General features: G+C 31.5%; 1 protein-coding gene across 27 annotated transcripts in view; it reads right to left on the bottom strand.

Annotated features, from left to right (window-relative positions):
• Nucleotides 1-403: 403 nt before the first annotated feature.
• LOC112055429 (alaserpin) overlaps nt 404-25502 on the bottom strand; it is a 29708-nt gene continuing 4609 nt past the window's right edge. The window contains exons 2-11 of one of the 27 annotated variants that reach the window (XR_008250956.1): nt 23407-23501; nt 22903-23046; nt 21624-21827; nt 20392-20490; nt 19672-19812; nt 18365-18574; nt 17760-17907; nt 15851-15972; nt 14577-14698; nt 14063-14126 (exon numbers count right to left, since the gene is read on the bottom strand). Coding sequence is in view for 25 of the 27 variants with exons in the window: in XM_024095546.2 (XP_023951314.2) it covers nt 534-667; nt 17760-17907; nt 18365-18574; nt 19672-19812; nt 20392-20490; nt 21624-21827; nt 22903-23046; nt 23407-23501 (1175 nt within the window). In the remaining 2 variants the exon portion in view is untranslated. Of the gene's footprint in view, nt 668-1356; nt 1485-3480; nt 3894-4186; nt 4315-5281; nt 5410-7121; nt 7390-7912; nt 8041-8588; nt 8901-9658; nt 9787-11559; nt 11688-12743; nt 12872-13247; nt 13376-14001; nt 14127-14502; nt 14699-15850; nt 15973-17759; nt 17908-18364; nt 18575-19671; nt 19813-20391; nt 20491-21623; nt 21828-22902; nt 23047-23406; nt 23502-25502 lie in introns of those variants that run through there. The other 26 variants (XM_024095553.2, XM_024095607.2, XM_024095567.2 and 23 more) reach the window with 26 other exon arrangements.

Raw genomic sequence — 25502 nt, 5'->3', positions numbered from 1 at the left:
CTGTAGGGGTGATGCGTTGCGACGTGCGTCGGAGCGGCGCCGTTCAGTTGTTCATGCGTCACAAAGATTTACAGACACTGCTTCAATTCCTTAAAAAATCGCGTTTACGTTAACGCGATCGTCACAGTATCAATCTGCCACTAGGCCCTCAGATGTTATTTTACATAATAACCCTTCTAGCAGCTGGGTAGTTATAATATAATTATTAACATTAAAAAATTTAAATTTTTTTTAGCCTTTAAATTATATTTTAAACACTTTTCTGTTTCATAAGCCTTCAAATAAACAAAGCATACGAGTACATACTTGCTTAATTTATAATGTATGTGTCTAATACTAAACCTCCTTTTGCGGTAAATAAAACCACAAAAGCGTTAGCTTATTTTGTGAATAAAACAATATGTTTTATATTGATGTTGATGTATTTTAATACTCTTTGATTATAATTCGATTACAGAATAACCAAAACATGATTTTGAAAATGTAGAACATTATTCAATTTACATTAAAAATGATTAGGGATTATAAATGTTTTAGTTAGCATACATCACCCCATTGAATAGAGGTGACGAGTTGTATCTTACTGCGAAGTAAAACGGTCTGTCGGCGTAGAACTTTGGAGGTAACTCCGGATCCAAACTAAGGCTTTCAGTATGAATGTAGAATACTGAAAAAAGGTATACCTATTTTACAATTCATCCCAATAGTACACAAAATATAAGTAAATACAATAGACAAGTACAAATCGAAAACAAGACGTTAAAAGTAAGTATGGTCTGCTCAATATAAAGGAAGTAAGATCAAATAAATACAAAATACATACATATTATAGGTATGTATACCACTGATGGTAATAATTTATGTTAGTTATAATAGTTTATTTTACTTATAAAAGTAGGATATGATACATAATATCTCATACATAAGCAGTATATAAGCAACTTTTAGGTAGATTTTGTTACCACTCGGTCTTTTTTAACTTTATAAGATCTAAAAAAAGTTTAAAACCAACCATCAAACTCGTTGACATTCAATATTTGAATCTGTCTTTATGTTAGCTCAGTAAATAATATCGATATATAATATAATATATCGATAAAAACATACATATATATCCTACAAATACCAGCTGATACTTGTTCAAGTTAGAATGAAGGTAAATAGGTTTAGATTTTGCGGCCGTATTTATAAACATGGATTAATATTTAAGCATTAATTAAGTAGTATCTACTCCATGTTTATAAATAATATGCCCGTCAAGAGAATAGTAGAATATTAGTATAATTGTGTAAAAGAATAAAAAAGTGTAATTATTATAAAGCAATTTACGCTTATTAATTATGATGTGTATATTACCTAAGAGTAATAGATTCCATTAAATAAAACATTAGCTTCATGTAATATGACAAATAAAAATGGATGATCCGCTTTGAATTCGATTGGCACATCAGGAATGTGTGCAGACAAATAATATATGCCAAATTCTGGAAAATAGAATATCGATTAGCAACTATATATTATAAAAAATACTATGTATATTATACAACTATTTATAATAAACTACTTCAATAGTACTGATAGGTATTAGAATAATTTACGATAATGGTATTTGAATATTGAGATAAAGCTTATAAGATCGTCGAAATCTATCAAATGGTAACAGTAAACACCAGAGCTGCTCTGCCGTGTAAACCCAAAACACTGTAACTTGAGTTACAGTGTTTTGGGTTTATAGCGCTCATTTGACTAATTTTGATGAGCTTTACACCCCAATAAAAAAAATTTTTTTTTTAAATATTTATGGAGATATGAGTATACCAACAAGACTGTAATTCAAAAAAAGTCATAGTTTATAAAAGCATAAACTGTAATTTGAGTTACAGTATTTTGGCTTTACTTATTTCGCGAAATAAAAATTACAGTGTTCTCCCTAGCCAATAGTTTTTGAGCCATCAAGTAGAGCATTTTAGCCTGCGGGAGGTTCCTACATTCAGTGGCCGTGGCAATGCGTGTGAGTGAACGCTGCAGTTAGGTTATAAAAGATATTAGTGCGTCGGGTAATTTACTTTTGCAAAAAATATTACAAAACAATATACAACATTATAATTACTCCACGATGGCGTCAACATTAAACCATGTTTTGATTGAATAGGAGAATATTAATAACAAAGAATGTTCTGAAACTAACAGGCCATACGATAAGGAGATACGGTCAAACAGACCATTGAGCTTGACAACTCCTATAAGAATTCAGAGTTTAGTTTCGAATCTTGCTATGATATAAGTCCTTTAATACCACTAAGCCCTCCCCCTAGCCCATACCCCAGAATAATCAAGCAAGCGATGAAAAAACAACCAGAAAAATTAAACAACAGATTATCAAAATTGGAACATTTAACGTAAAATCTGTAACAAAAACAGAAAAAAATATAGAACTAACATACAATATTAAGTAGGGCTGCATAATCAAAAATGCATATTATGCTACAAAGGTGAATCAATCGGCCAGACTTGAGTTGGTTTTTTTAATAAAAAAGAACTTAAATGTTAAATTACAAGCTTTTTAGCACATTCAAATCGGGTTGCGCTACTAAAATTGAAATACGGCAACCAACTGCTTACAATAATACCTACAAATATACGCAAAAACTCTGCAGATGAAGAAATCAACTCATTCTATGAAATGCTTCGGGTTGCTCAAAGCCAGGCAGGAGAAAACATAAACAATACAAGTTTATAAAGATTATTGCTAATGTATTTACAGGATTGCCCTAAAACTTACATGGCTATATAGGTTACAAAAATATCTTTAGATTGATACCTAATACTACACATTTTATAACAATAATGTAGCTTAAATCAACCAAAATGCAAAAAAACTTTTAAACGCCGATTTCTCAAAACTGGGTTTTCTGAGATACAGTGTTTTGGGTTTACACGGCAGCAGTGCTGTTCATAAATTCTACAATTCTAAATTCTACCGCAGAATTTCTGCTTGATTTATATCAGACTTAAAAAAGCAGGTTATCATTAAGATCCGTATGTATGTAATATTATCAGAATTGCAAAGTTTAAGTGTATTATATTTTTCTGTTATTATCATATCAGATGATGGACGTCCACTGCAGGACATAGGGCTTTTGTAGGGACTTCCAAACATAAACATACTAAACCATCTGCATCCAGCGAATCCCTGCACTCGCTTGATTTCGTCAGTCCACCTGATGAAATGTCTACCAACACTGATGTTTGACTTTTATGTTAGTATATATACCAGTTTATAAACATTTATGTGCCAAAATTCGTGTGTGAAACGAATCGAATAGGAACAGTGAAACTTTCATAAAAATGTGTTAAGAATTTTTGGAGATAAGTTCATTGTGTTACAACTTAGGGTTTTCATTTAGTTTTTCAGAGCGTAATAATTACCACATAAAATATGAATTTCAAGAATAGCTTTCAAAACGAATAAAAATGCAGTTTAGTTCAGAAAATTGGATATATTTATCAATAGGTATATAAATCCATATAAATCATTATTAAAAAAGACTAAACGCATTACGCATTATGCATTATTAGGCATTATGCATTATTACGCATTATGCAAACTACATATACATATATTAAATTAAATTTATTAATAGACACAATGTAACCGTATATATTTATCAAAAATATATTCTGCAAAAATAATATTCTTTCTAGCTTCTATATAGGTTTTAAAATATGATTAGATTACAAGGTTGTTTTTAAAGTTTTAGGAAAGTATTTTTACGTTGCGGTCATTATACCATTGAACAATGTTAAAGACTTAATTTTAATTACGAAGTAAAAAGGTCTATTGGCATAAAATTCTGGTGTGTCGCTTAGGATGTGATGGTTAAGTTTGAGTTCTGCGAAAAAAAAAGAAAACATATTTTTCATTCTTCACTAATGTTTATCACATATAAACATTAGAAAAGATTTTACACATTAGAAGAGAATTGTTTAAAAAGGGTTATATTTAAAAAAAAACTCTAGTTTAATAGTTTGTAGTAAAAGAGTGAAACAAAAAGAAACTCTGTATAATACTTAAAAAAATGTATATTGTTTGCAGATCAAAGTTACAGATGATATTTTTTTAAAGAGAGATTAGGTAAATAAATAGAAACAAAAATATCATAAATTAGTAAAATGTGTGTAATACCTAGGAATAGTAGATTCCGTTAAATAAAATATTAGTACTGTCCAATAAGAAGAATAAGAATGGATGATCAGCTTTGAACTGGGCTGGTTGCTTTGGAATGAATGCAGAAAAACCAACGACGCTGAATACTGAAAAATGGAACACGAGTTTAATATCATTGTCATATAGGCTTATTTGATGGATATGATGCTCCAGCTCGGTTTGCCGGGCTAAAATACATAATAATATTAAAAAGGCGAAAGTAAGTATCTGTCTGTCTGTTTGTTACCTTTTTGTCTGTTCACGGCTGAACTAAATAGGACTTTAGAGAAGAACCGGCATCTACATCCCGAAAAATCCATGTTTCCTTCGCGATTTATCAAAACATAATTTTACGCGGACGGACGCACTTGACTCGTATAAAAACTTTTAAAAGCTTAATAGTTTACAAACGGATCCCTAAATCGAGAAATATTGGTAAAATACCCCTCATATCTTTACATGTAGGAGAGTTAGCCTAAAAACAATATTATTTAATGTTTTATTTTACGACTTTATTCACATTTTTAATGTTCATCATCATCATTATCAACCTATATTCGGCTCACTGCTGAGCTCGAATCTCCTCTCTGAATGAGAGGGATTAGGCCAGTTAATGTTCAAACTATTGCTAAATTACAACTTTCTAGTAGTAAGTAATAGTCTCTGCGCTAAACCGCAGACAAACAAACGGACTGACGAACATGGCGAAACTTTAAGGGTTCCTTGTGGACTACTGAACCTTAAAATACAAATACAAAATAAATACTACTGAATACAAAAACAACTTTATTTATTTTGAACGTGTGGATATAACACAAATACGGCGCTTTTGCTTGCTATGTGTATGTGTATGTGTATTTTATATTTATAATATATAGTAGTAGTAATTAATATTGATAATATTTTTCAAGTATATTATATATTACATTATATTTGATATACTTAAGAAAAAAAAACAATTTAAACAAAAAAAATGTGATATATATTTTATTACATAATGCATAAGACTAATTATAATATTTTTGTTTCTAGCAACTCAAAAATCTCAATAGGTTAGTAAGAAGTTTGTAATACCTATAAATAGTAGATTCCGTTAAACAGAATGTTAGTATTGTCCAATAAGAAGAACAAGAATGGATGATCCGCTCTGAACTGCACCGGTTGCTTTGGAATGAATGCAGACAGACCAACTACGGTGAATACTGCAATATGGAAAATGAGTTAGTCATCATCATAATCATCACTAGCGTCATAATAAACTATCGTTATATTAAACATACTGAGTCAGTTTACTAGCCCACTCAAGGCACAGGCTTCCTCGCTTTTATGCGACTGTTATTTACGGTTTAGACCCATCACTTTAATCCAATGCGGATTAATCGGTTAATCCTATCTTACTAATCCTACTAGTAATAATAAATTTCGAGTTTATATTTTAAACGCGAAAGTTTGTATGGATGTTTGTTACTTTTTACCGCCGCAAGTACTGAACCGATTTGACTGAAATTTAAAACAAGGATATGGACAGGCCGATTTTTATTTACAGTTTTTGCGAGATTTGCTAAAAACTGAATTCCACGCGGACGAAGTCGGGGTCGTCCGCTAGTAATACTGTAATAGAGTAAAATTTTGTTTTTATTTATTTATTTGTCTTTTTTCTAATTTTTAACAATGGTACTAAAATACAAAATATAAATTAAAAATTACAAAAAAAAATGGACCCTCCTGCTGCGGGATATTTAAGTGCCATAGTCAGGGCTCCAGAGTAAGAAAACTCCACACAATATGCGCCTTGATCCAACAGATAAGCGAAAGCTTCATATAGCTGGTTGAAGCTTTTCGCTATAAGATCATTGACTGAAACGACTATCGGAACAATAATTTGAAGACAAATTACTATTACTGGATTAACTAAAATATTTCCAAACAGCGAACACCATCGCACTTCTATATCGCATATCTAATTTCACTCAGTAAGTTTTTAAATTTAATTATAAATTCAATATAACTCATTAAATGCCTCGTGTACAATGCGTTATACACAACGAAGGACACGGACTCGTGTACAAAGCGTAATAAGCAACAAAAGTAAAGATCTCGTGTACAATGCGTTATAATAAAAAAAAGTGAGGGTCTCATGTACAATGCGTTATAATAAAAAAGTGAAGGTCTCGTGTACCATGCGTTATAAACAAAAAAGTGATGTTTTCGTGTAAACTACATTATGAACAACAAAGTCGAAGGTCTCGTGTACATTGCGTTATGAACGATAAAAGTGAAGGTCTCGCGTACAATGCGTTATAAACAACAAAAGCAAAGGTCTCGTGTACAATAAACAATAAAAAGTAAAGTTAATTAGGAATAATATTAAGCTCGGCGTTTTTGAATTCATATGAAACTATATTAGAAATAAATAAGTAGGTATCTACAGGAATGTCAAAATAAGCGCCAACTACTGGCAAATCATAAAAATACATCGATGAAGGCCAACAATATTTTATATTATAGATATGTTACGTCCCTACAAAATCACTGCAAAAAGTGATCCGAATTTAGCTAATACACTGAGCACACACATACACAATTTTGTGTTCACTTGCATAATGTATATTTAATAATATACAGTTTTTACATTTCCTGAACATACAACTCGACGTTGTGGACAATATTTAGGTATTATTTGTTTATATAAGTTTCGTTGTTTAATAAGTGACTAAATGAAATTACAACAATTATGTACATTTATCCGCCTAAGTTTCGATGTGCTGCCCTATCTTTAATATAAAATATCATTGATGGAGGCACGTTTAATTTTCACTTTATACAAAAGAAGCGGAAATCCTTTAAGATCACTAAGACTTGCCTTTTATTGTAAGATTGTAATAAGGGATGAGGTTTGATTATAAAAAAAAGCTTTCTACAAAATATAAGTTTATATTTCTGTATTATTGTATAGCTTTTACATGAAACATATAAAAAAATTAAATTCAGTTTTACTCTAAAAATCAAGTTGTTATGAATATTTAAGCTGAGTATAAAGTGGAAGCAATTTAATGATAGTGGAAGTTACTGGGCGTACATTATACCACTGAATAAAGACAAAGATTTATATTTTAGAACAAAGTAAAAAGGTCTATTGGCATAGAATCCGAGTCCAAGGCTGGTGGGAACAAAACCGAATTCTGAAAAAAATACAAAATCGTTATTTCAGAACTTCTATTTTTCCTTCTTTATCTCTCAATGAAAAAGGCATTCTTTTAATAAGAATCTATCACAATATATTTTCAGTAATTGCAAATGAATTAAATATAATACTGAACTGGTAAACTAATTCAGTTGTGAAGGAGTTCCACATGAGGTATTAAATGAAAAATGAGTACGGAATAAAAATGAAAAAAAATCTTTGATGATTCCTCGAAGATGTGGGTGTTGAATTGATTTTCTTTTAATTGTGTGTTTCGTTGACTATCTGTATCTGTGTGATTGAATGCTCTTTAATAACAGTATAACATGCATTATTGACTATGTTATTGGTTAGTAATGTGCAGTATCAGCATGCAACACAAATACTATGAAAATATTTGATTTAAGTACCTACCTAATTTAGCTGACAAAAATTTAATGATTTTGGATGTTTTCTATTCATGATGTCTTTGTTTTTTATTATGATCATTCTACCTATTGTTGTTTTTGGTTTATAAATACCTAAGAATAGAAGGCTCCATTGAAAAGAATATTGTTTCCTTCATTAATATAAAATAAGAAGGGATGGTCCGCTGTAAACCTGAAGCGTAGACGCCTGCCACCAAGACTCCTATTGACGGACACGTATACTGAAACAGCATCGTGGCGTAAGGTCAACAAATAAATCAAAATAACACATGTTTTTCTAGATTTTATAAGAATTAGGTTAACTAAATATCCAGGGAACCATCGTAAAATGTATTTTTAATACAGTACTATTTCGGTCCTAACATGATGGGTACCCTACATGAAAATATATGTAATTTCAGCAATTTTTTTGCGACAATATAAAGTTTTTTAAACCACTTTATACTTTGTAGAGAAACCCCCACAAATTTTAAACGGCTCAACCGATTGTCATCAAATATGCCTAAGAACACTCGCTTGTAAGTTACTTTTGATACAAAAAAAAAACGAAATTGACAGACAGACACGTCAAACTTATAACACCCCTCTTTTTGCGTCGGGGGTTAAAAAATTACGGTCTAGTGTGCAATGCGTTTTAATGCAGGTCTCGTGTACAATAAACGGGAAACAGAAAGTTACACAAGTTAATGAAGAATAAAATAAGCTAACAGATATATCAAAATATGCACCAACTACTGACAAATCACCAAAATACATCGACAAAGGCACGTTTTTCTTAATACAAAAGAAGCGGATATCCTTAAGTATCACTAAGACATGCCTTTTATTATAAGATTTAGAATATGGGATGAGGTTGGGTTATAAAAATAAGTTAACATAACAAATAGAAGTTTATATTTACGTTTTACATAAGTCTCATAAAAAATTAAAGTTTGAAATAAGTTTTACTCTAATAATAATGACAGTTACTGGGCGTACATTATACCACTGAATAAAGATAAAGACTTATATTTCAGAACAAAATAAAATGGTCTATTGGCATAGAATTGAGGTCCAAGGCTGGTGAGATAAATACCGAATTCTGAAAAAGAATACAAAAATCGTTAATTGGAATAAAGATATTAACTTTTTTTTCTTTTTTACTTGCCAATTAAAAAGTGATTCTTTTAGTACAAATCTGAAGGTTAAATATAACACTAAGCAGGTAAACTATCTCACATATATTGTATAGCTTTGTCTGTATTTGTTGTGAAGGAGTTTTAAAAAAAAAACAATGGGTACGATATATAAATGAAATAAAATCTCGTTTCCGATTTGTTGAAAATATTGTGGGTGTTGAATCGATTGATATTTTCTATTTATTAGGCCTTGCTTTTTGCAAAATTTCACAGGTTTTTGTATCCCAATATCTAGTTGAAGTACGAGGAACTAAACGAGTTAACTACGCACGTATAACTAACCAAAAACTAGTAATTTTCGTAGCTCATTTATTTAGTAAGTTTTGGGTTATTTTTGTTGACTATCTGTACCTATGTGATCGAATGCCCTTTAACAGCAGTAGTATATAACATGCATTATTTAGTATAGTATTGCTTAGTAATGTCACATAATAAATACGGTAATGTGCAGTAGCAACGTGCAAAACAAATATAGGAAAAGATTTGTGATTTAAGTATCTGATTTATCCGACCAAAACTTAATTGATGATTTTGAATTGACGTATACAGTTTATGAAAATTGATATAAAATTAATGATTTTGATTAGGTATACCATTTATAAAGTCTGGTTTTAATTATGATCATTGTAACTATTGATATTGATTACGATTTTATAAATACCTAAGAATAGAAGGCTCCATTGAAAAGAATATTGTTTCCTTCATTGATATAGAATAAGAAGGGATGGTCCGCTGTAAACCTGAAGCGTTGACGCCTGCCACCTAGACTCCTATAGACGGACACGAATACTGAAACAGCATCGTGTTATAAGGTCAAAAAATATACAGTTAAAGTTAACAGACATCCACAATTTTTAAAATAATTATCCTAAAATGGATTTTAAATAAAGTGTCCATATCGATTCTCACAGAATAGTTAGGTACATTGAAACGGAGGTAGCTCCTGCGATTTTATTTGATTCCAATTTACGTTTTTGGATAACTTTACTCTCTGTAGAAAAACTGTGCTTATCAAATTTTTGAAGGAAAATCGTAAGAAAATGTTTTTTATATTTGTATTTTGGTTTTTTGTAGCTAAAGCTAAACTAATATGATCAAATAATGGAACAATCATTATATAGATAGTTAATTATCTTTAAGTATTATACCTAAGATTAACCTTTTAACATGAATGATTTAGATCTCATCTCATATCAATGGACAATTGCTTTTTTACCACGCATCATTTCTCCATGTTGGTTTAGATGCAGCTAAATTACTTATTTTTGTACAAACTTAACTTGATCGTAATAGTAACATAAAAATTTTCAAATACAATAAAGTGAAGGTCTCGTGTACAATGCGTTATAAACAACAAAAAGTGAAGGTATCGTATATAATGCGTTATAAACAACAAAAAGTGAAGGTATTGTATTTAATGCGTTATAAACAACAAAATCTGAAGGTCTCGCTTATAATGCGTACAACAAAAGTCAAGGTCTTGTCGACCATAAACAATAAAAAGTAAAGTTAATCAAGAATAATAAAATGAGCTCGGCATATTTGAATTCATATGAAACTTTTATAGAAATAAATAAGTTATATATAAGGCGATTTATTTTGATAAAAATCTATTACAATATATTTTTTATTCATCGCAAATGATTTAAATATAACACTGAGCAGGTAAACTATCTCACATATTATATAGTGTAGATTTGTTGATGACTGTTGTGAATTGTGTTGTGACTTTCTCATGAGATATTAAATAAAAACAATGAGTATGGTATACCGTCCTATCAATGAAATCAAAATTATCTTTTTTGTGATTTGTTGATGTCGTGTGTTGAATTGATTGATATTTTCTTTTCATTAGGCCTTTTTCGCAAAATAACGCAGTTTGGGATATCCCAACATTTGGTTGAAGTATGGGGAGTTAAACGAGTTACGTACGTATCGAACTAACCGAAATCTTGTAAGAAATTCACCCAAAAGTCACCCAAATAACATGTTTTTGGGTTGTTTTCGTCGACTATCTGTATCTGCGTAATCCAGTGCTCTATAATAGCGATATATAACATGCATTATTTAGTATGTTATTGTTAGTAATGTGCAGTAGCAACGCAACGCAACGCAACGTTCAAAACAAACATTAGGAAAAGATTTGTGATTTAAGTATCTTATTTATACGATCAAAACTTAATGATTTTGATTTGATGTATACAGTTTATGAAAGTTTACAAAAATATTATGTATTTGAATTTTATCATTAATTAAGTCTTTATTTTATTTATTTATTTATTTATTTACTTATTTATTTCTTTATTTCTTTATTTCTTTATTTCTTTATTTCTTTACTTCTTTACTTCTTTATTTCTTTATTTCTTTATTTCTTTATTAATAATATACTAAGTTATTGCACAGCTAATTACAGTTTATCACAGCATTCACCAATCAAAATACCTTATGTCAAAACTACAGTTGTCAGCAATGAAATGTCAAAATATACAATGCAATTTTTTTAATTTTAATTATGATGATTGCACCTATTGTTGATTATGGTTATTTATTTATTATAAATACCTAAGAATAGTAGGCTCCATTGAAAAGAATATTGTTTCCTTCATAAATATAGAATAAGAAGGGATGGTCCGCTGTAAACCTGAAGCGTTGGTATCTGCTGCCACTGCTCCTATAGTAGACCACGAATACTGAAACGGCATCGTGGCGTAAGGTCAACAAATATGGACTCAAAGTTAACAGACATCCTCGATTTCCAAAAAATCTGCATCATTTCTCACAGAATTGTTAGGTAGATACATTAAAATGAAGGTAACTTATTTAGGTTATTATAAAGAATATTTGTTTTTATAAAGCAGATTGTGGCCGCGTTCGATATCTACAAGATTTTTGGTCAACTTTAAATTCATTTTATTTTCATTGGTTCATTTTAAAAGAAAACCGTAAGCAAAATTTCATGGTTGTTTTAATTTGTACATCTATTGGTGGCTAGTTGATACTAGAACCACATACTTTTATAATGACACAGCAATTAGTTATACATATATGTCAATCGGTCAGTCATTCTTAACCTAAAATTAACTAATTGATATAAATGAGTTACTTGTAGACCTCATGACAACCAAAAATTGCTGTGCCTTTTGATTGTAGTTCAGTTATTTTTATTATTATTAAATAATATTATGTTTATAATATTTATCTCTTTGTTGGCATTATTAAAAAATAATAATTTATCTAGTTAGATTAAAGAACGTAGCTTAGGTAATTGCCGTTAAATTATACAAGTTATATTAGTAAAAAATGTAGTAGTAAAATAAAATTCGGTAAATATTAGGTAAATATAACATTAAAATTCGTTTCAATATCCTGGATTGTTTGCCCATAAGTTATATGTACCTATTCATCTACATTAACCAGGAAGTTGTTGAAATTAAGGTGAAAAAGTATCTAGTGAAACATTATTTCTTAAGAGATCAGAGAAAGTTTGTAGAAAGATTGTTTACTATCATTGTTCGCGAGTTTCTATATAAAACTTGATTATAAATAAACATTTTGTCAAGATAAGTAATACTACATATATAATCGTTTTAAGTTCATTCAATAAGCAAGATTAACTAGTAACTAATTAGGTAGGTACTTTGCAAGCTAAATAATTAGAAAAACAGATTATTAGCATACTATACTACGCAGTACCACGCCATTGTTAATGAATTAAAGCATTTTAACGCGTTATTTCTAGTAAATACCTAAGAATAGTATTGTCCATTAAATATAATGTTCTGTTCATCTAATAAGATGAATATAAATGGATGATTTGCATTAAATTCGTAGGTATATTGCCCGACCCATTCAATTCTATCGGCTGCCTCAAAAACTGAAATAGAAAATAATGAACATAAATATTAAGTCGTCATTTACCTTCCTACATATGACGTTATATCTCTGAGCACTAAAAATGACCGTAGAATATTTGTGAGTTTTGTTTATTTATAGACTCTATAAAATATACCTAATTTGTGTGCTATTTAAATTAAAGCAGTTAAAATAAAAGTAATTACATGAGGGCGATATACATACGAGTATAATGGGTAAAATACTCACATATATATATAATATTATAATATAACATATATAATACTAAACTAGCAAAAGTTAAATGAATTTACGTATTAGTTGTCTAAAGTTAGAACTCTCCCATGGTTAATAATAAATTATAATTTATATCTTTATTTTTTCGCTCTAATAAAAACCTAAGAATAGTATACCCCATTAAATATTTTAATGTTAAGTTCATCTAATATGATGAATAGAAAAGGATGATTTGCATTAAAAACGTTACATCGCTGAATTCTTTCAGTTCTTCCTTTTGCCGTATAAACTGCAATAGAAAATATATATTAAAAAGAATATATACTTTGTGTGTGTGTGTGTGTGTGTGTGTATGTGTGTGTGTGTGTGTCATTTACAAAATTAAAGCCGTTAAAATAATAGGTTAGGACATGAGGGTGATAAACATGTTATATCTACTCGTAACTGGATGCTGGATACTTTGGAAGTTACATGAATTTGTGTATACTATCTAAAGTTAGAAGGTTAATGATATCCAAATAATCTTCCTAAATGTTCTTAATAAAGTATAAGTAGGCTCTCACAGGATAGTTAGGAAAACCAATATAATGGTAGCTCCCAAGAGAATGTGAATGAAATTCTACATTCAATTCAATATAATATATTTTAACGCTAATGTTAGCGACGCAAATTATTATTATATTTATAAAGAAAATCCCGACCTTATTGTATGTATTTAATAAAATAAACGGGCCGAGCAAACAACGGAACGTATAACGTTCAAGGGCAACTGTCAGTTTTGACAGATTTTTGAATACACCCAGTTCGTTACGAATTACCCAACTGTCTACATCCCTTGCAACGAGATACGTCCCGAAAAGCTCATTTTCGCCGAATTTCTGTGTTTTTGTTTCGTCCGTTACAGCTAATAAATACCTAAGAATAGTAAAGTCCATTAAATATAATGTTACGTTCATCTAATATGATGAATAGAAAAGGATGATTAGCATTAAAAATGTTATGTCGCCGAACTCTTGCAGATTTTACTCGAACCGCAAAGACTGCAATAGAAAATATAAATATAAATAATATTAAATCTAAATGTACGACCTATGTTCAAAAAATAAAAAATCAAAAATCATTTATTTCAAGTAGGCTCAGTTTACAAGCACTTTTGACACGTCAGTTGACTATTTGTAAAGATTCTACCACCGGTTCGGAAGGCAGGTTCTGCTGAGAAGATACCGGCAAGAAACTCAAAGAAGTTCAAAATATTTAATCTATACTCTCAATAATGAGAAAGTATGCAGAAGATTTGTAATTTTATGTCAATATAATGTGTGTATGTGTGTGTTATTTACAAAATTAAAGCGGTAAATATAATAGATCTAACAAAACCACATGCTGGCAAAAAGTTAATTATATCAATCTACGTACTAGTTGTCTATTGTTAGAACTCTTTTATGGTTAATGATTTATCGCGTTAAATTTTTTAACGCTCTCATAAATACCTAAGAATAATACTGTCCACTAAAAATAATATTATATCCCTCCAATATGAAGAATAAAAATGGATGATTTGCATTAAAATCGTAGGTGTATCGCCCACCAAATATTTTATCTGCCACAAAAACTGGAATAGAAAATATTAAAAATAAATAATATAAGTCTTATTTCCGAAAGTTTTCAAGCGGTCTTAATTCCAAATTTTCAAAATCGTTCCACAAATGACGAAAATATCGCTGGACATACAAAATAAAATACTCATACATTAGGTATAGCTGAACGTAGAACCTTCTCCTTTTTGCAAGTTGGTTAAAAATCCGTTAAATGCTATGCGTCCGATTCTGGATTCAAATTTTGATTCGGATCTGTAGACGCCGGTAGGAATTTTGACGCATCTGCCGATTTTATCCTAGTAATATTATAAACGCGAAAGTTTGTATGGATGTTTGTTTGGATGTTTGTTACTCTTTAACGCCGAAACTACTGAACCGATTTGGCTGAAATTGGGAATGGAAATAGCTTTATAATGGATAAACACATATGCTACCTTTTATGCTGAAAAAATCCATGGTTCCCGAGGGAGTTGTGAAAAACTAAATTTCAGCCGCGGGCGTCTACTAGTTATAATATATGGCTTTATTTTAATAGATTTTATATACATTTCGTAAAATAATATGTACAAAACTAGACCTTCATTTTTTTTCATAGATAGAGTCCCTTTAATAATTTTACTAAAACAAAACCGGTCAAGTGTATGTGTAGGCCACCCATAGTTTTAGGGTTCCGTAAATGCACGTCACTAACTTATAATGTTGCTTTATGTTGGGTCTAACAACTTTATGTTACTAATTTTCAACACGAATTTGTACAAAACTTTCCTTCTCCAAGTATATTTTACAAATTTTCCAAGTCGACTATAGCACTATTTATCTGTGATTTGCGTTTTTCTTTTAATTTTCTTTAGGTACTAGTTCTCCTCTCGTGAATTTTTACATCAAGAATACTTTGAATTTTTAAAACATGATTTATTTTTAACCGACTTCAAAAAAAAGGAGGAGGTTTCTCAATTCGACCGTATATATATTTTTTCTAAGTTCAGGTGTATGATATGTGTGTGTTATGTAAAAAAATTAAGGTGATTAAACTGTTATAGTAAATTAAGGGTATAAACATATTATAACATAAAATATAATATATAAAATAAAATCTGTCTATGGTTAGAAGTCTTCCTCTTTCGTTTAATCGATTTTTATCTTTAATATAATGCGCTGATAAATACCTAAGAATAGTATTGTCCACTAAATATAATATTAGGCCCGTATGATATGAAGAACATAAAAGGATGATTTGCATTAAAATCGTAGAACTGTCGCCCGCCGATTATTCTATTAACTGTAAAAACTGCAATAGAAACATTAAAAATAGTAAAAATAAAAATAAATAAAATAAAAATGTATCTTATATTATTAAAAAAAAACATTTTATTTTGTTATAAATATATTGATTGATAAGTGTAATAAACACCTATCAATACTGTATATATATATATATATTTATTTATTTAACTGTATTATATATATATATTTATTTAGGAAATTAAAGTGTGTTTATAAGTCAATAATACATAGAATATAGATTCATAATATTACAAACAATATATAATATAATAATAATGTATATTATATTTTTTCATATTCCAAAAATAATAAAAAATATCCGCGCCAAAAATTGACGTTGTAATCTTTCTACAGATACCGACTATAAAAAGTGTAGAAAACTGTCTACATAAGTTAACGAGTTTTGTGAGATAAATACAGATCTGGAAAATCAAGTTGTCAAAAAATAAAGTTATACGTGTATTTCAGCCTCCTACGAGTGTAGTATAGTTTAAGAAGGTATATTTTCTATATTAGTTAATATTTTATTCATTATTTTTTCTTTCATTGTTCAGTAGCTATTTTTCCCTATTCGCTTTAAGGTCAATGCTATATTTAGATGCATGTATTCGTTTTGCGCTCTTTTCGTCTGATATATATCTACAATTAACGAATGCATAAAATGTTTTCAACAATTAAAAAAAAAAAATGATAACGGCCCTAACGGCCAAGGGCGAATATAAAAATTCCTAGGGCATACTATCATTGTTTACTTAAGATGTAAGGATATTAATAATATAATAATTAATTTGTTAACATAATTAAATGTTTGTTGAAATAAGAATTTGTCGTGATATTATCTTGTAAGCTGCTCGTATTTTACGCCTACAATAACTATAATTTTATCCTTAAAATCTTTTAAAAAACATATAATATCACGGAACTAGAGTTTTATTATTAACTTATACAGCTTCATGGTCGATATTCAAATACCAGGATAAATAAATAACATTAGAAAATACGCCACGTTTCTGGGCCAGACTCCAAATGCTAATACTATTGCTGACAATGATGATAGAAGAAAATAGAGGCACATAAACCACATACGATGTTTACAACTGACATAGAAAAATATTTTAGCGGCGTTGTTAACGGCGCGATGACAATGTGGCGACTGAGCTCAGGTTTGCTAATTAGCATAGTTTTAAGGTGCCATTTGCGGTCCGCGTATGACCTATCTGCCTCTTTTTCTTCTAACATTATTGATTGCTGCCAATTACTGGACAGTACACAGTACTTACTCTCTTCGAGCAACATACTGTTTTAGAGTTACTTGGAGACAACGGTGTGCCTAGTGGGAGTTTTCAATATTTTCATACTGTTACTACCACGTTGACGTTTACGCAATTTTATATGGAATTGAAACAGTTGTGCACTAGTGCCACTAGATGGCGTTGTTTCAATTCCTTAGAAATTCGCGTTTACGTTACGTGACGGTAACAGTATCAAACTGCCACTAGGCCCTCGGAGGAATGTCGGTCATGTTTAGAAAGTCATCTTATTCTTAATTTTTTAAAAGATTTGCAATAAAATCTTTTTAAATTTTAAGATTTGCAATAAAATCTTTTTAAAAAACAGTTCATCTCCACTGAGTGAAAAGTCTGTTTTAGGAGTACCCTACAATAAATAGTCCAGCAGGCGGTTGAATTTCTCCTCTCGATGTTGTCCGGCCCTATCTATGAGCTATTAGGCTTCATTATTAAGACATAAGTATAATTTAAAAAAAAAATGTACTAAAATCTTTGTACTTACCATTTGCAGCACCAGCCTCTGCACCCTCTTCATTTACTTCAATGAAAGCCTTTTGTGTAGCTGAGTCAATATATAAATTATCCTCCATATTTTTAAGAAGATTATTTAGTCTAGCCTTTTGGGCGCTAAACATATTGTCAACGTGCATCTGAAAATAAAATTCATCAATAGGGTAGTTGACTCATATCATTGACGAATTATTTTTATTTTTCATTCATTGTATGACATCATACCGTGTCATTTTAATATTTTAGTTTAATTTAATTTACGACGTATATTTAAATTATTATACTTTTGTATGTGGATTTTTATCCTTAATAAAGAAATTATTATTATTATTATATCAAATTTAATATAAACAGTATTAATTTCGCATAATACATGGAATAAGGGTCCGAAATATATCGATAATTAATTAATAAAAGTTAAGGATTTCTAATAAAACTTAATTTAAAAATCATATATTTTTTCAAATTTGCCAAACGCATCGTGTGACATGCTACAGATATTAGGAGGTGAGACGACGCAGCGACATCGCTCCGGTGCCGCACTGCCGCCGCAACGCATCGTGTGTCCCCACTCTAAAAGTCTCTTGTACTATTTACCTTTTTTAGAATATCCTTTAGGTCAGTCGTAGTTTCAATTTTGAATTTGGGAAGATACACATCGACTTCTCTTTCATACAAATTGGCGAGAGCATTGTCTAATACTTTTGGATCATTCAATTTTTCTTTTAGTTGTACAATACCTTCAATTTCGTTCGGTAGTACAATAACTAAAGAAGTTTCACCTCCTTTGTAGGGCATTGATAATATCTGAAAGTAATTAAAATATTAAGTACTAACTGATTCACCGCGGTTTCATCAGCGTAGTTCCCGTTCCTGTGAGAAAACAGGGATAAAATATAGTCCGCAAATAACGTGGCTTTCGAGTAGTAAAAGAATTTTCAAAATCAGTTCAGTAGATCCAGAGATTACCGTCTACAACTTTACCTCTTTACAATATTAGTATAGACCAGGCATACTCAAAGTGTGTTTCGCGGAACCCTGGGGTTCCACAAAGCCCCTGTAGGGGTTCCGCGAGAGTTTAGAAAAATATGTACGTACGCTCGGAACCCTAAAAATAAACAAAACACCTCTCTCAGGTCGAATCATGAGGCGCAGCTGTACTTAGGCGAACCATCACAACAGTAGGTACAATTTTTATCAAACCTGACATAAACAAATAGATGGAAAACAAAAAAGTTTCATACCTCTTATTAGTTTTTTTTCTTTTTTAATAACTTCTATTATTATTCTTATAGATAAACTACTATATACTTATTATCTTCTATTATACTTGTTATGTAGTAACTTACTAAGTATGTAAGAAGTAGTAAATATTACATTGTACTTTTATTATTAATTAACAAAGAATACATTTATAAAAACAATTGTTTTAGGGTTCCGTCAAGTATTTCGCCTTCCAAAAGGTTCCGTCACCAAAAAAGTTTGAGAACCGCTGGTATAGATACAATGTTTATTTGTGGTCTAATCTTTGTCCCTATTTGGATCATTTGGGGTCTAAAGGGCATTTTTCTGGGTAGAGGGTAATACTCGTTATGTAAGACTAGGATGCGTCGATGCGTGCCACGATATATCTCGCGAATCGAAATACATTGGCGACCAATAGTGGCACCATCACTCTCTCTCTCTCGTTACGTCGCAACGAATGAGAGAGCGATATTTTCGATCCCGCCACTATTTTTAATTTTCTTTTCATGTTGCTTACTACAAAGACGTCTCTCGTTTTTTGCTGTTTATACTTTTTGGTTCAGTAACAATACTAAAATAAACAAGTTAAAAGTTGTTAGGTTTATTATATTATGGTTTTCCATTCATAGTTAATAGTTACTATTATGCTCATAACTTACCAGGGAATTAAGTTCAGCGCTTTCGCCATACTTGTAATCTCCTCTTCTGTACATCATAGGAACTTTTTTTGTAATTTTATTATTTACATGAAAGTCTCTCTCGCGGGTAAGTTCTTTGTCGAATTTTGCTTCCCATTCTCCCTTAAATTTGAGAGAAAAAAATAAGACTTTACGTTTATTTTGTATTTTTTTTTTGTATACTTGGTTGCATATTACCACTGTAGTGACTTTTAACAAAGGGTCACCAAGCTTATAAAACTGTGAAAACTTACATAAAGCACCTGCCCCCTAGACAAGTGGGACGTCGATTCCCTTTCTACGATCGCTAACGCTTCGAAAACGTGCCACTTAGCTAGGGGGGCTGGTATCTCTACAAGGTGCTAATAAAAATATGATTGGTGATTTCTTTATTGAACTGTTCTTATAAATGCCAAATAGGTACAGATTCATATAACAAGTTTAAACCTGTAATGGGCTGGCAATGCTCTTGACTGTTAATATAATATAATTGAGTACATCGTCGTCGTCATCAACCCATATTCGGCTCACTGCTGAGCTCGAGTCTCCTCCCAGAATGAGAGGGGTTAGGCCAATAGTCCACCACGCTGGCCCAATGCGGATTGGCAGACTTCACACACGCAGAGAATTAAGATAATTCTCTGGTATGCAGGTTTCCTCACGATGTTTTCCTTCACCGAATTGACCAAATTGAGTACATACCTTGAAGTAAATTGCGTTAAGTAAGACAGCTCTAGTGTCAGAGTTTAAGTTGTCCGGGTCAACTAAATCTTTGATTCGGTTATTAGTTTGTTGTTCGACCTGAATGAAACAATGATTATATAGGTTAATATTGTCGAAAATTGTAAGCTTCAAGTATTATGCCAATTAGTTGGCTGGTGGGAGGCTTTGGCCGTGGCACCACCCTACCGACAAAGACGTATTGCCAAGCGATTTAGCGTTCCGGTACGATGTCGTGTAGAAACCGAAAGAGGTGTGGATTTTCATCCTCCTTCTAACAAGTTAGCCCGCTTCCATCTTAGATTGCATCATCACTTACCATCAGGTGAGATTGTAATCAAGGGCTAACTTGTAAAGAATAAAAAAAAGTTATTAAATTAAATAATACTAAAGGAACAAGCAAGATTGCCAATCTGAAAATATGTATAAAATTGTTTAAATTTTTACTTCGCTTTCTTCAAATTTAGTTGATTCTGGTTAAAAGATTGCATAGAAAGTTCTTTATTTTTCAAGTCAAATCTGTAAAAATTGGTATTACATATACCAATCTTTACAGATTTGACGGCCTCCGTGGCGCAGTGGTGCGCGGTGTATTTACAAAACGGAAGTCCTAGGTTCGATCCCCGGTTGGGCCGATTGAGATTTTCTCAACTGGTCCAGGTCTGGCTGGTGGGGGGTTTTGGCCGTGGCTAGTTACCACCCAACCGACAAAGACGTACCGCCATGCGATTTAGCGTTCCGGTACGATGTCGATAGCCCGCTTCCATCTTAGACTGCATTATCGCTTACCATCAGGTGAGATTGTATTGAGTCAAGGGCTAATTTGTAAATAAAAAAAAAAGAAAAAAGAAACTTGAAAAATAAAAATTGGTAGGTATTACACATACCAATTCTTAACATTATTTTTAGCATTTTTCTGCCATACTAAAAATAATGTTATTCCAGATTAATCAAAATTCTACCCCTAACGGGTTAAAAAGGGGTTGAAGTTTTTCAAATATAAATCGTTCATGTTTTGACTTATGTTTTTGTAAACTGATTAATCTATTTATTATATACAAAATTATCTATTTATTATATACAAAACACACGAAAATATAAATAAGGGTTGAAATTGTATATCGACTTTCAAGCGACTAAAGTCGCAGTTGTCGTTATTAATATAACTAAAATACACACACACAACAAACACAAAAAGATATAGTGATACTTACCCAAGTATTCATTTCGTTGGCAGCACTTTGTGACAGTGTGAAGTCAATGTTTTGGACTTCAGAATCGAATGTCTGTTTTGTTACACTGGCAAAATCAGTATTTAACTCAAAGCCCTTGGCAACGTAAATTTTACTAGCTTGCTTCAGAATCACATCTTTGATGGAACGCACTCTTGTGTTTGCCAAAGAGAAAACTTCCTTAGTCTGTAAATAACACGAAAATAATTAGGTAAGTTTTATTTAAAAATGCAAAAAAAAATTGTTAGAAACAGTAAACAGGCGGCAACTTTTACAGATCTTTGATTTTCTCATAGATGGGTGCAATACGATGCAAACTTAACGTTTGGGAAGATCGAGCTTTAAAATGCACAATACAAAATTTTAGGTATCAGCGGTGATGTAGGGGCACAGCAGCCAGTGCAATACCTCGCGCGCGCCTTCCTCCTACTCGCATTCGCCTTTAGACTTTATGTATGACCTGCCTGTAGTGACACTCGTAACTAATATCCGAGACGTCAAAATCTTTGATCCAACTACAGGTTACCTAAATATCTCTATGATTTTTTTTTAAATTTATTTAATAGCGTTTTATTTCATTCTTTGACATTGGTGTATCTACTCTGTAAGTTGACGGCCTCCGTGTCGCAGGTGTATTTACAAGACGGAGGTTATGGGTTCGATACTCAGCTGGGCCGATTGAGATTTTCTCAATTGGTCAATACAATATGTTTATATTTTAAAACTTTCAAGTTGGTATATTTTACTTAAATATTTAATTAACATTAATTAATTAAATAACAATTGGAACAGTATTTAAATTGTAATGCAAATACGAGTATGAAGACATGGCTGTACGGGTGTCAATCTTTGCCTGATAGTATATACTTAAAAAAATATTATATTTCGTAATATAATTTTGGTGCCACTCGAATTACATTATTGATGCATTTACAAATTTATATTTTAAGTGCATTTTAGCTTTGTATTTTTAGCAAAATCACTGACTCGAGGTTTGTTATGAAGTAAACTCCCCTGGATATATTGCAAAGTGCTACAAATACAACCACCAATCCTTTACCTTTTAAGTCGCGGAAAATATAGTAGTATTTAATTTTCTTAGATTCATATTTCATGAGAATAAATAAAGTAGAGTATGAAACTTGCATAACTTGGCATTAAAGCACTCGTGTCTATTTTATAAAATGCAACTCGTGCTTTAATGACCGTCATTATGCAACCGTTTCATAATCTACTATTTCTTTCTTTCTTTTCTACTTACAACATTGTCATTCGGCATGCCGATGGCATCCAGAAGTTGGTCATGAGACTCCCCCACGGAAGCCAGGGCAAGCTGTGCGAGTGGGGTCAACACGGAGAACGCTGATATGACCATACTTTTATCTGGATTTGCTTTTGCGACTTCCTGGAATTATAACATAATATTTAGACGGTGACGGTAAGCCGTGATAGCCCAGTGGATAAGACCTCTGCCTCCGATTCCGGAGGGTGTGGGTTCGAATCCGGTCCCGGGCATGCACCTCCAACTTTTCAATTGTGTGCATTTTAAGAAATTAAATATCACGTGTATCAAACGGTGAAGGAAAAACATCGCGAGGAAACCTGCATACCTGAGATTTTTTTTTAATACTACGTGTTTGAAGTATGCCAATCTGCATTGGGCCAGCGTGGTGGACTATTGACCTAACCCCTCTCTTACTGAGAGGAGACTCGTGCTCAGCAGCGAGCCGAATATGGGTTGATAATGATATAAAAAAGTACTCACTTTAAACATGTTTGTAGTGAATTTGTTGTTCCCATCGTGGAGCAAGGTTTCAAGTGCTTTTTGGTCTTCTGACGCCATGACAGCCAGAACCATACCTGTAATAGCATTATAGAAATTATTATACTGATTTCGTAATTACTTAAAACTTATCAGATAGATCCTATTAGGTACAATTTACTTAAGTTATGTTAATATTAATTGTAGTTAATAGTACATTATGATATAAGTGCGGTAAGAGGCGATATTGCAAGCTCAAGCCGGAGGCGAGAGCTATAGTAAGGAAGCAGAGGCCGTAATTATTATCAAAGCGCACGTATCATACGACGTTTTATAACACATTTGCGAGGAAACACACTTTGAACACACTGTCTGAAAATGAATTTGCATCTTTGCCTGTTTTCCAAATGATGACATTTTCATCCGCTTGTAATTTTTGCACAGATAGCGAAGTGCGTGAGGTTTTTTTTTGGCAAATGCACCAAAACAGCTAGTATTACTAATATAATAAATTTATACTTTCGTGTTTCTGTAACAGATAAATGTTTGTAATTTATTGTCAAAATTATTAAAATGGAAGAGTTAAATGTTTATTTATAATATTTTATCTCACAAAATTATTTTTATTCATAAAATGTTGATCATTTTCTGACATAAGAACTCTTTGGTAAGATTTTAAAAAGTACCATTCGTTTTTAGACGGATGATAAAGGTTTTATACATTACGGCACGGGTGCATTTTACATTACATTACGGCACATGCGCGTAATTAGATACATTACGATATTGAAATTGTTGAAATAAGAGATACTTTACGAGCAAATGTGTTTTACAAATAGATTACGAAATTATTTGGTTAATTATTAAAAACATTATGTAGGTAGGTAAATACAAAAAATTCATTGTTATTGCTCGAAGTTGGAAAATTTCTTATCAAAAGTTAAACAAAAACTACTTCTGCATAATAATTTTTTCAAGCGATAAACTCAAAAGTCAATCATCTGACCCCTTGGGCCACATATTACGTAACCACTTAAAGACAGTATAAACCTCACGATTATATGGGACACGTGTCGTGTCGAGAACAGAATCGGTATCGTACATTTTGTATGCGACGCATCAGAAACCATCACGAAATGTCACAACACTTAATAGACTACAAGCCCTTGAACAAAAATTACATGTGAAATGTACCAACATGAATAACGCTTAGAAGGCTGTTACTATATCAGAAAATAGCTCTGAGCACTATGCCGTCATTTCTGAGCGGTACAGGTGAGTACGCGAGTGAAGAGTAAGGCTTGCGACCCTTATTTTTCGACTCCTGCGCTGGAAATATGTACGGCGTTTACGGGTAAAGTATCTGTATATGTGTACAAAAGGAATTGCACAAATGCAGTACAGTAATAAATGACCTATTTTGCTTCTGCAGTTGTCGACGAATTAACATTTGTTCTGACTTCCGGCACCACCATTTTTGTACGGCACTAAGATTTTCGACATTTTTTTTAATCATCTTTAACACTATTACAAAGCCGTACATTAATAATTAGTCGTAATTCATCATTTGTACCTGAGAAATTCCATTCACTCACGTACTCACCTGTACCGCTCAGAAATGACGGCATAGTGCTTAGAGTTATTTTCTGTTATAGTAACAGCCTTCTAAGCGTTATTCACGTTGGTTCATTTCACAGGTAATTTTTGTTCAAGAGCTTGTAGTCTATAAGTGAAAATGTTGCCATACAATTATATGATACCGATTCTGTTCTGATGAGTCACGACACGACACGTCAGACAAATCCCGCCTTGTCTTTATCTTGTTGTAAGCACAGGAAAAACTTGCTTATGAATATTTTTTTAGGCCGTGAAGGCGAAATTATGTTTGGAGTTCCATATACTGCCTTGACAACAAGATTTTTTTTATCTCATAATGTAAATTAGCTAATATTAATATCTGTTATAAAATCCGCAAATAGAATAATATTTTCAATAATTAAAAATGTTTTGATTTTTGCTAGGTGTGAGTTCAAGTACTTAATTAAGTGTTTATTTAATTACATTTAAAGTTAGTATTTACAGGTTTGGATGGTTAAATC

The sequence above is a fragment of the Bicyclus anynana genome, chromosome 7, assembly GCF_947172395.1.
Source record: "Bicyclus anynana chromosome 7, ilBicAnyn1.1, whole genome shotgun sequence".
Classification (NCBI taxonomy): Eukaryota; Metazoa; Arthropoda; class Insecta; order Lepidoptera; family Nymphalidae; genus Bicyclus; species Bicyclus anynana.
This window is presented reverse-complemented; position numbering and strand designations above follow the sequence as displayed.